Here is a 10,908-nt window from a genome sequence, read left to right on the forward strand (position 1 = left end):
ACACACCAAATCATAAAACAGGTTTACCAGAAGACCCAGCACCCTTGAGCCCACTGCCACTGGGGGCAGCCTGAGGACTCTGTTCTGTCTCCTCTGGGATGGTCCCGGACTGGACCTCAGGGCTCAGACCTGCACCTGCAGCTGCCTCTAAGTCCAGATCACTTTTAGTTTGCAGTGACTTGGGGCTTTTAGGCTCCCCTCCGTCTGGGTTAAGCCCCAAAACAAAATCTGTCTCCACAACACTCTGCTCAGGCACTTCACTTCCCGTCACATAACCTAGAGGCCATACATTCAACAGTTTGACATGTGTTTGTTAGAAGCACTGACAGGATTTCCCACTGTGAGTAGTCCTAATCACCAGTATTATGAACAGCCCAGTACTTGCCTTGTGGAAGCACAGCAGATGGTTGGAGTGCGCCACTGCTCTGGGTCACTGCAGCCCCAGATACTTTGGAGCTCTTTCCCCCTGAGCCCATGAGCGCAGGGAGAGGTGTGGGGCCAGCCGCTGTGGACTCCAGGCTGTACTGAGGTCCCAGAGCAGGCCCGGCTGTGGCCTGGGGGCTGAAGACCTTTCCCTGCAGCTTCTGGTACTGGTCTGGGGTCCCCCTTCCCTGTAGGGCACCAGTGGACTCTGGGCCCACTGGTGCACCACCCTGAGACAGGGACAGTTGAGGGACAAAGCCCTGAGGAGCATAGCCCTGAGGAGCATAACCCTGAGGTGGAGCAGCAGTCGGCTGAGCAGCAGAGAGAAGTCCTTTCAGGCCCGGTCCCCCGAGGGCACCTACAGAGTTTGACTTTCCACTCGATATACCATATCCTGGTCACACAGATATATTTGTTAAGGATTTACAATACAGTTTGCAGATTAAATGTGCAAATATTACCAGCATTCCCAGCTCCTGCAGACTGTCCTGGAACCCCGTAACCTAAAACAGAGGATCAAATAAATGTTATCTTCTTCTTCTCAAAAAAAAAAAAAAAAAGACAAAAAAAAACACACACATAAAAAACAGACACACAAAGCTATATGGATCCATTTTTACTGGATTCATATAAAATGTACCGTTGAGTTTATTTCCATAACCTCCAAGAGCAGCTCCACTTGCTCTTTGACCTAAAGAATAAATGATTATGGAAGTTATGGAGGCATGTTTTGAAGAATAATGACAATACCAAAACCAATAATACCATTATTTTTTGCTCCATTTCCTTTAGTGGCACCTGCTCCAGCTGCAGCTGATCCATAGCCTAAAAAGAAATCTGAATATTTGTATAGTGTCTTAAAGAATCTCACTGAGACTCTGGACTGACCTTTGGTCTGGCCTCCAAATGCTCCCATTCCTGCTCCGTTTGTGTAGCCTGAAGATCAAAACTCACCATTAGAGTTTCATTTTAATTTTATAGTGGAAAATTAAATGTAATACCTGGCTGAGGTTTCATGGATCCTGCTCCATTTGTGTAGCCTGAATGTTAAAAATCACCGTTAGGCTAGGATGTTCATAACACTGAAACATTAAATGTAGCTTAATACCTGGCTGAGGTTTCATGGATCCTGCTCCATTTGTATAGCCTGAAGATCAAAAATTACCATTAGTGTTTCATGTTAATTTTATTGTGGAAAATTAAATGTAATACCTGGTTGAGGTCTAATTATTCCTGCTCTATTCATATTATATCCTGTCAATAATTCCAGTACAATAGTAAATACCGGAATATTTAGATGTAATATGAATTACATAATAACACTGAGTGATAACACACCATTTGGTTTTGCTCCATAACCATTACCACCATATCCTGGAAATGAATATAGTAGATACATTATAGATGTAATCAAAGAAACAAGTGTTGTTCCAGTTAGAAAGGACTAACCTGGTTTTGCTGGTTTGTTAGCTCCACCCATGCCATATCCATAACCTTAACATAAACCACACAACTGTGATGTGCATGATACAAGTCAATAATAAGGACCTGATATTTCAAAAGTAACCAACCATTTGACATGGCTCCGTTCACAATAGGGCCTCGTGTTCCTGCAAATATTTACATTTCAGAAGTCAATCCTCTGTAGCTGCAGCATTTTATGAGATATTAGAATCAAGAATCAATCAAATAAAACAAATAAGAATCAAGTCTAACCGCCACCATGTTTGGTTGCTTGCTCATTTGCTCCACCAGCTACGTCACCATATCCTGATCATAACATTGAAAAGTGTAAAATCACATCAATACAAAGGTTTACACATTTTGCATATGAGAGCTGACCTGGCTTGGGTCCCTTCATCCCTCCATTTCCATAACGTGATCCCAAACCAGAACCAGCGCCAGCGCCAGCACCCAAACCACCATTGGGCCTGTATCCTTCAGGAGAATACAGAAGTGAGAATCTGGTGGTAAAACATAAAAATCACTAAAAAATGCACAACTCACCTCCCATGTTCTTGGCTCCATATCCATTACTGCCATAGGCTAAGATCAAATGTACAGTTCATTATATTGTACTTCTTAGTAATTGGGTATTGAGTGCCTGTGTGTACCTGTGCCCTGATGTCCCGCCTGTGCTGGTCCCATCCCTCTGAAGGCTCCCATTCCAGTGCCTGAAGTGACAAAGCATCCCTAGTAAAACACACTCAAATAATATAGGCCCAATCAGAGATTTGGTTTAACAAACTGCACCATATGGTGGCCTTCCATATCCCTTCATTGGTTTGGCTCCAGCTTGGCCTATGATCCATAACCATACCGATAACAATTTTTATTTCAGCACAGAGTCAGCTAGCCAAAAGTGGCATAAAATGTCTAATGATCAATTGAGTTAGGTATTTAAAAGTTTTACCATGGAGTCCTGCCCCATTAGAAGGCCTTCTGGCAGGGCCATTTATGGCTTTCTGTCCTGGAACAACATGCAATCCATTTTATTTACAAATTATTTGATTTAATTTGATTTTTTTTATCATTTCTCACTATAATAAGCTTCAACCAACAACAATAGAAAGTCTTTACCACTTTTTGTTCCATATCCATTCTGTGCTCCTTGATAAGCAGTGTTACCTGCAAACACATTTAAATGAGAAAATCATGAAATAGTTGTTCACTGAAAAATTTTATTCTTTAGACCATACCATTTCCTTTATTTGCTGGTCCACCCTGTGTGATGCCTGCCAGAGAATTGTAACCTGCAAAAACACCATCCTATAGAAATATACTAAATGTGAATATTTGTCATCTGTTGCTGTGTTACCCTGTGGTTTGCCTCTATGTCCATTAAAAACACCAGCTGCAGCTCCATATCCTGAAAAGTAAAACATTAAAATTATTGAGTAATATAGACCTCTTTAGACCACTGATCATTGAGACAACCTTTCATGGCTGCTCCACCTTGTGTTCTAGCAGCAGCACCATAACCTGCCATAAAAGCATGTTTAGTTTTGTATAAAACAGACCACATTTGACACATATGAAGCTACAGACCATTATATTTTGCTCCATTTGTGCTTGAAATCCCAGTGGCTGCTCCTCCATAACCTGACGATCACCCAGTGACAAGTGATATTTTCATTCAGCTATGTTAGTAAGATAACAGAGATGTACTCACCTAGTCCTTTGGTTGGATATCCCCCAAATCCATTTTGTACACCCATCACTTGACCCACTCCTAGTGAAATAAAGAGTGGAAAGGATTTATTAAGTCAGATATAGACAATATCAAAACAATCATGTCACATGGGTCTAAAGTACCTTTTGAAGGCATTGCTCCACCATTCTGTGGATACCTTCCTAAAAAAAAAAAACATCCAAAATTAACCTTTACTTTGATCAACAATCGCAATGTTAGAATAAAGTTTACCATTATTCTGTGGCCCCTGTGTATTCACTCCAGACACTGCACCAAAACCTTAGATAAAACAAATCATCACATCCATTTTAACTGTCATATTGTTTTAAATTTAATATCTGCCAGTTGCTATGCACAAACATTTTCAGGAAGCCCTGTGCTTCAAACAGTCAATGAAGAGTCTGTGCTGTAGTAGTAAAACCATTCAAATTCCCCTCACATTGAGCTGTTACATTTAGACTAGTGCTGCCACTCGGGCTCAGCTGCCTTTGATTTCCACAAGTGAGGCTTCTGGTAAAGACAAAGTAGGAAATATGAGTGCTTCACATACACCCAACAGCTCCATAACCAGCGTTGCTAAGGTTTCCGTTTAACATCATCCTTTAAAATTCGGCAGGCAAACCCGAGCATCTAAGCACCACCTTTCATTCAAGTTGAGGGTAAAACTACATTTCTCCACCATAGCCTCATAGTGTGTAGTCATCTGTCACCATGCTGTGTCTACATCAAATACTATTAAAACATCACATTCAGTTACTGCATTTTAATATCCAAATTATAAAAAACAATTTTAGGTCTTTTAGGCCTTTCAACAGCAGGATATTTTTAACTTAAAATAAAGTATTTTTCGGGCTATTAGGCGCTCTGGATTATAAGGCGCGCTGTCACAGAATGGTCTATTTTCTAACTTTTTTCACAAATAAACCGCACCGGACTTTAAACGAAACCCAACAGTTCGATGGGTCAGTCGGACTTTGTCTGGCGCGTTCACGGTGACTCTCGGCTTTGTTCAATTGTGGCGCATAAGGAGGGCGCTGTCTGGGACAGCTGAATTTTTGGCGTGTTTGCAGTGACTCAGTTGCTCAGTTGTGTCTAGAAGTGGCACATTGCACTCGCTTTTTCGGTTCGTTCCTCGTCCGCGTGGAGCGATGAGTGTGCTGCAGGTGTTTTTCTCTGTGCGGTCACTGTCTGCTCCATGCGTGTTTGTGTGCTCAGCGGGTGGTGCGGCTTTGTAGTTTACTGAAGTCGTGCTTGGACACCCGAGTGGATTTTTGTATAGGGCGCTCTGGATTGCGGGCGCGCAACCGTTTTTTGATGGGATTGGAGGCTTAAAAGCGCGTTTAATAGCCCGGAGAATACAGTATTCAATTTAAATTCCAGTGGATATAGATTCAGATGTTTCTGCTTTACAATTAAACCCCCTCCCATAAATATTTCCACTCAGTTCAAGTCGTCATAAATGTGCAACAAAAAATAATAAAGTAAATTATGTACTTTAACTTTGGCACTTTTTATTTTTGCTCAAACTTCATTTAATCACACTAAATAAAACAAAAAGCAGCACATCATTAACCACAATCAGTGTCAGTTTCCTTGGTTATCTTCTAATTACCAGTACACTCCCCCTGTAAAATTCTCCTTATGCTTTTCCTACAAAAATTTAATAATATGGAAGGAACACTTACCCCTTGTGCGCGCTGTCTGCACCAGCCAAAAAACCACCACACTCTGTAGCAGTGTATGTCCCCACATCTTGAAGCTAAAAAGAAATTAAGAAAATAAATTAAGTTTTGAACCATACAAGAGACACACGGAATGAGACAAATACAATCTGGAGTGGGCAGAAGCCTGTGATGGTTGGGTCCTGATATACAACGGCCTGTCCCCCTTCAGCAGAGGACGCCCAAACCCAGCCCCTCAGATGAGACCAGGTGAACACACACAAACTGAATAATGGGGCACTTAAAGACATTAACACAATGGAGAAAGTGAGAGAAGCAAAGAAAGAGGCTTCACCAATTTGGACAGTGACTAATGAGATTTGGGTTAGTGACACAACCAGCAATAAATAGTTGCAAATAAAGCTGGCCTGTAGCTGTCAAGTCATACAATTTATAAAATGCATCTTAACAACCAAAACAAATTCATTAGAATGTAGATAATAGATAATTCATGTATTTATGTTCAGAAACATTTCCTAATTGTAACTAATTTGAAGTTAACTGTACAGGAAATTAAAGAAAAGTCATCCTTAATTTACCAATGTATCCATTGTCTTTGTCAATACACAAATGCCCACTGTTGACAGTGGGGAATAGCCCTTTGAATTTAAAAAAAAAAGTTTCCAAAAAGAGAACAAAATCTCACCTTTCACATAGATTCCTCACCCGAAGCCCAAATCCTCTTCTTATGGGGTCAAGGAGAGGTTAACGTCCCAGATTTCACATACTTCACTCTATACTGACTGGCATTTCAACTGTTTTAAATACCAGTCATTTCACTTTGAACATTTAAAAGTACTCAAGTCCTTACTGTCCATGGACTATTAATGTGAAAGCAATGTGAGGTGAGATCTGAGCTGATACACAGGGAGTATGCCAACTACAGGAGTGATGGCTGGGTTTTAAAAAGGTGCCAATTTCACTACTGATACAGCCAGTGATTTAAATTCTGTGTGTAGGCCAAGTGTGTACTTGTGTACTGATGAGTATTTATACACTTTTATTTATATTGCAAGTGCTCTACAATGGTGCAATTTAAATAAGCAGTTTCCAAATGAAATAAAAATCTTTACAACTTAAATGTTTAAGAGAGATTTCAAAATACACATTTAGTATTATTACAAAATGTACACATCCTTTTACAAAAACCCAAAACTTCATAGCTGTTATGTGTGGTCCTCATAACAAGTAGTTGTACAATCATATGTTACAACACAGTCCTCAATCTGGTCACCAAAAGCCAAGCTACTGTTTATCAAATAGAAGAACCTTCAAATTGTAAATGAGAGTGGTATTTACATAAATGTTTGGTTAATTTAGCTAATTTACAATGGTTGGGCAGTACTAGCAAATCGCACCCTGTGCTCCCAGACTGCGGTTACAATCTAGAAATCACATACGCTGTACGCAACCTACTGGAGACACAAGAGAGGAAGGTAAAACAATAAGAAAATAAAATGGAAACAGTTAAAGTGATCAAAAAGTGTAGGATTAATGGAAGGGTGGACAAATTAAAGAAAAAAAAAATCTGTAAGATTAAGTTAATATGCGTTAACATTAACATAATGACAACGCCATGCTCAATAGACCTCACGATAACCAGGGAAGCACGTTTTATCGTTCACCTTAAGATGGAAGTGCCAGACATCCTGTGGCAGACCTGAACAAGGAAAAAAAAATAGTTCTGGTTCATTCTGTGTCATTTAGAGGTAAGGATTTTAATACATTTGATTTCCTACCACCCAATTTGTCCAAACTTACTCCATATTACTTTTGAGCTGGTGCACTGTGCGCTTGTCCAGGTAACGGCAAAAAAGTGTGAGTAAGTTTGAAGGCAGGAGCAGAGGCTCAACTAAAGAGCAGTGGGACAGCTGTCCAGCCACCTGGTAAATTGTGTCAGTCCTAAACACAAACATATCAGTCTCATCATCATCATTAAAATTAACCAGATTATAAATCAGTGCTCACCAGGCCTCAAAGTCACCAATACTTGGCTCAAGAGGAACGCCTGAGGACAGCAACTTTTCTCCTTGTGATAGCAGCGCATACAGTAAGGACAAACCAAACTGAAGATGGAGAGGACAAGTTAAAAGTATCCAAGCATTACATTTGTCAATTTTAAAGCTAAAATCATGCAGTTAAAAAGCAGAGACCTTGTTCTGACAGGCCAGAGCAAGACACTCATATGCGGACATGGCCTCTGAAGATGTCAGATCTCTGAGGACCCCGATCAGCTGGGTGAAGGTGAGGCCTCCAATTACATTTCGAAGAGGAGGGTAGAGCACTGGGAGAGACTAACCAAGAGGTTTTTGTAAATGGCCCTTACAAAGGATTAAAACAGGCTTAATGGGCTCCATACACAAGTCTAACTTGTTAATAAAACTAGAGAAAAAAAAAGATGCAGAACCCTTCATTTATAATCTTATATACCTCTTCAGTGTCTCTGTTCATTAGAGTAGGCAGGTTACATGTCACAATCCGCAGGATTCTTAATGAAGGCTCGCGCTTCAGGAATGGTAAAAGGCGAGCTATTAGCTTCTTTCCCTTTGAAATCAGCAGGAAAGGTAGAAATTCCACTGTTGAATTTCTACAAGTAAAACATTTGTTAACATAGTTCATAAATGGCAAATATAAGCCAGGCCTTTTGTGCAAATGTCATTGTTCCACTCACAATGGGTCATGGTGCTGCATCTGAAAGTAGATGTGGTCCACTTTCCTCTGTGTCTTCTCAATCAATCGTCTCTCTTCAGTGTCAGACAGAACAATGGTCTTTGTCCTCTCCGTCTCCTCCACCTCCAGCAACACTATAAACAACTGTACAAATAGAACTATCAATTGCATAAATCCCTTAAACCTATCTACATTGTTCTCTTAATACCTTTTCTATTTTACTAAGGAGTTCGAGCCGCTGTTGCCTGGTGTCTTTGTGTTCCTATAATGTTTAAAAAAAAATTAAATAAATAGATTGAATAAACAAACTGTAATATTTGACATTTTACTATGAAATACCTCGTGCTGACCATACGCTGGTACAGCGTGTACTGCACTAATGGCCCGCCGAGGGGAGTAACATGTGGATACAGCTACTTGACCCAAAGAGCCTTCAATGTGCACCACTGACAAAGAAACACAGAATGAGACAAGTCTAGTGTGAAGCATCAAATCTACAGAGTAAAGTGCCTCAGAAATAGACCTGGTGTATATGCATCAGTCTTTGTGATGTAAGGAGTGGTGAGTTTGGGAGGCTCCTTTTTCCCCCTGATGCCCAGGTCCTCCTCTGCAAGTTTGGCTTCCAAGCGTCGATAATACTCCTTAAAAACATCAATGACATTTTATTACAAATGCTTTAAATACCACTTTAAAACAGGTACTGTGGGGTAAAAAGTTAATGTACTTGGTAGTAGTAATCCTCTAGATAGGGATTCTCACTCTGCAGCTGTATCATCTGTAGTCGAGTGATCCACTCCTTTTCTTTTGCAGTCATTACATTACACCATGGGTCCCAGCCTTCTGATTTTCTGGAAAACAGACAATGACCTTCTATATGCAATCACAAACACAATATAAAAAGATGGCGACACTAACCTCTGGAACATACGCTGCTTTTGAACCAACTGCCGTTTGTGGTGAGGGTGGAGCTGGGTCACAGGATCAGAGTACCTTTTAAGAAATTAGAATCATGTTTTTAAGTAAAATTTTTGAATAAGTATGAACCCTGTGTTCTATTTTATTTAGCAGAACATAGATGAAATGATGATGCTACCTGAACCGCTGCACTGGGTTTGATGACGGGCTGTAAAAAGGGGAGGGTCTCGGTGAATTTGCTCCGAAGCGAAGCTGCATCATCTTTGGAGTGGAAGGACATGGACGGTTTGGAGGAAACATGAACCGATTTGTCTGGGTCAGCAGAATGTGAGGTTAATCTTTGTTGTTAATGTTGATACAAGACAATGTCATTTTAATATGCATAGTACCTGATTGAAATGTTGCCTTGGGGTCAGAGGCTGGCGTGGGAACATGGTTGATCCTGGTAACATAGGAGGAGGAATCTGAAAGACAACAGTAGAACTGATGCATGTATCCCTCTTTTAAATACATATTAATGCCAGTCCAAAAGTTCACCTGAGATGGCTCTCTTTGGCTGAACTGTCTTCTTGCATAGGACCCTCTGGGCTCTCCACTCCTGCCCTTGAAGGATGGGATTGGAGGAGACAGGTCTATAAAGTTAGCATTCAGAGTTTGACCCCTGCCTCTGCGACCATTAATCACACACACTATTGCACTGTCCTAAAGAAAACTAGTGTTAAATAGGTATACTATCAAATGACATGGTTCAAAGCAACTCATTAGAACCTCTAGTATTGACTGTGTCCTCTTGTAAGTTGAACCCATCCACTGAAAGCGTAAAAACAATGAGCAAAAATGAAAAAAAAAAAAAAGACAAGTCTCCAAAGTTTATGCTTACATTTACTTCAAAGGGTTTTCGATATAATGCACTTCCACAGTCCACAATAGCGCTGTCCAAAGTCTACCAAGGCATCACCATGATAAAGATAAAACATAAGGATCAACACATCAACAATTAAGATTTCTTGCAATAACAGGTCAAAAACCACCTTGATACTAGGCCTTCCCTCTACCATCCTCATCACAGCAGGGTCTTCAAACATCTGCCCCCTGCTCAACGTGCCTTGGAGCCCCCTGCCCCTGCTGCGTTGTCCTGGAGGAGCCCGGGACACTGGTCTTCTTGCGGGAGACGGGGAGCAGCGCAGAGATGGAGTTTTCATGTCCAATGGAGGAGGCATTGGCGGTGGAGGAGCAAACTGTAGGAGACTGGTATCTTTATTTTTACCTGGTGTGCCCATGTCTACAGAAGAAAAAAGATGATTGACACACTGCACAATCACTACAACCGTGGATAGTGAATAGTGGTTCACACCCATCCCAAATGTCTCATCATTATAGATGTTGATCTCCTCATCCTCTTCAGCCATGGCTTGGAGCTGACAGTCCATGTTTGGGTCTTCTTCATTGCCACTCCATTCTCCTCCATTTTCAGGCCACTCAGGGTGGGTTGGCTTTTCAGATTCCTGTGAATGCAAAGGGACATGTTTAATAGGTTTTGTATACTGTAAGAAAGTCTGGACATATCATAATTTGTGATACAGATTATGATAAATCCACAACAGATAAATTACTGAGGGAAGAAAAAGAGCTGTTGCATTTGCAGATAGGTTAAGGACACCCGCTTACTTGTTGATGTTCTATATCACTCATTTTGCAATATTTTCGGCGTTTAGACACGTATAACCGTTGTGTCCCGCTGACTTTCTTGCGTTCTCTGGTGTCAAACGGCGGCAGGGCTTGATCAACTTTTAATTGCACTCACCTGTGTCAACCGTGGCACGAGGCATAAGTGCGTCATCACGTATTACGTCAATTAGACTGACACATAAATAAATGCATAAATAAATACATATTGGCTATACTGGCTAAAATAGGATCTTTACTACTTGACAGTTGCTACAAGCTTTGCACTAATCAGCGAACAGCGACCTCTAGTGACGTATA

The 10,908-nt window shown here is 40.9% G+C and overlaps 2 protein-coding genes across 4 annotated transcripts; both read right to left on the minus strand.

Moving 5' to 3' along the window:
* Position 1: 1 nt before the first annotated feature.
* On the minus strand, positions 2 to 6,015 carry LOC129407881 (uncharacterized). The gene is made up of 27 exons (XM_055150397.1): positions 5,984 to 6,015; positions 5,302 to 5,375; positions 3,848 to 3,895; positions 3,739 to 3,777; positions 3,596 to 3,655; positions 3,472 to 3,525; positions 3,361 to 3,405; positions 3,242 to 3,292; positions 3,123 to 3,176; positions 3,004 to 3,051; positions 2,837 to 2,893; positions 2,677 to 2,724; positions 2,538 to 2,597; positions 2,431 to 2,469; positions 2,266 to 2,361; positions 2,140 to 2,193; positions 1,995 to 2,033; positions 1,873 to 1,917; positions 1,762 to 1,797; positions 1,636 to 1,677; positions 1,532 to 1,570; positions 1,425 to 1,463; positions 1,312 to 1,359; positions 1,189 to 1,248; positions 1,064 to 1,114; positions 885 to 926; positions 2 to 817 (listed from the first exon to the last, which is right to left on the minus strand). Exons 2-27 carry the CDS (start codon positions 5,366 to 5,368, stop codon positions 351 to 353), a joined length of 1,728 nt encoding a protein of 575 aa, XP_055006372.1. The 5' UTR covers positions 5,369 to 5,375; positions 5,984 to 6,015; the 3' UTR covers positions 2 to 350.
* Positions 6,016 to 6,309: 294 nt separating this feature from the next.
* Positions 6,310 to 10,746, minus strand: patl2 (PAT1 homolog 2). Of its 3 annotated transcripts, none has more exons than XM_055150296.1 (19): positions 10,591 to 10,746; positions 10,277 to 10,427; positions 9,954 to 10,204; positions 9,803 to 9,865; positions 9,691 to 9,732; positions 9,460 to 9,525; positions 9,312 to 9,386; positions 9,101 to 9,234; positions 8,923 to 8,997; positions 8,732 to 8,855; positions 8,531 to 8,648; positions 8,347 to 8,453; positions 8,216 to 8,269; positions 8,009 to 8,151; positions 7,768 to 7,924; positions 7,491 to 7,631; positions 7,306 to 7,403; positions 7,099 to 7,239; positions 6,310 to 6,997 (listed from the first exon to the last, which is right to left on the minus strand). In XM_055150296.1, the coding sequence occupies exons 1-19, from the start codon at positions 10,612 to 10,614 to the stop codon at positions 6,964 to 6,966; spliced, it is 1,998 nt and encodes a 665-aa protein (XP_055006271.1). In that variant the 5' UTR covers positions 10,615 to 10,746; the 3' UTR covers positions 6,310 to 6,963. The 3 variants fall into 3 exon arrangements, with proteins under 3 accessions (XP_055006271.1, XP_055006270.1, XP_055006273.1); XM_055150295.1 differs by having other exon boundaries at positions 9,460 to 9,624; XM_055150298.1 differs by lacking the exon at positions 9,691 to 9,732.
* Positions 10,747 to 10,908: the final 162 nt, after the last annotated feature.

Source organism: Boleophthalmus pectinirostris, unplaced genomic scaffold, assembly GCF_026225935.1.
Source record: "Boleophthalmus pectinirostris isolate CB_2022bp ecotype Guang Dong unplaced genomic scaffold, ASM2622593v1 HiC_scaffold_14, whole genome shotgun sequence".
Lineage (NCBI taxonomy): Eukaryota > Metazoa > Chordata > Actinopteri > Gobiiformes > Gobiidae > Boleophthalmus > Boleophthalmus pectinirostris.

Excerpts from the sequence above, each read along its gene's own strand:
- LOC129407881 (XM_055150397.1), bottom strand. The coding sequence starts at position 5,368 with ATGTGGGGACATACACTGCTACAGAGTGTGGTGGTTTTTTGGCTGGTG. Across the intron at positions 3,293-3,360 it reads AGGTGGAGCAGCCATGAAAG|GATATGGAGCTGCAGCTGGT; the intron begins GTTGTCTCAATG and ends TTTACTTTTCAG. Across the intron at positions 2,470-2,537 it reads GGCGGGACATCAGGGCACAG|CCTATGGCAGTAATGGATAT; the intron begins GTACACACAGGC and ends ATTTGATCTTAG.
- patl2 (XM_055150295.1), bottom strand. The coding sequence starts at position 10,614 with ATGAGTGATATAGAACATCAACAA. Across the intron at positions 7,632-7,767 it reads TGAACAGAGACACTGAAGAG|TCTCTCCCAGTGCTCTACCC; the intron begins GTATATAAGATT and ends CCTCTTGGTTAG. Across the intron at positions 7,404-7,490 it reads CTCTGGCCTGTCAGAACAAG|TTTGGTTTGTCCTTACTGTA; the intron begins GTCTCTGCTTTT and ends CTCCATCTTCAG.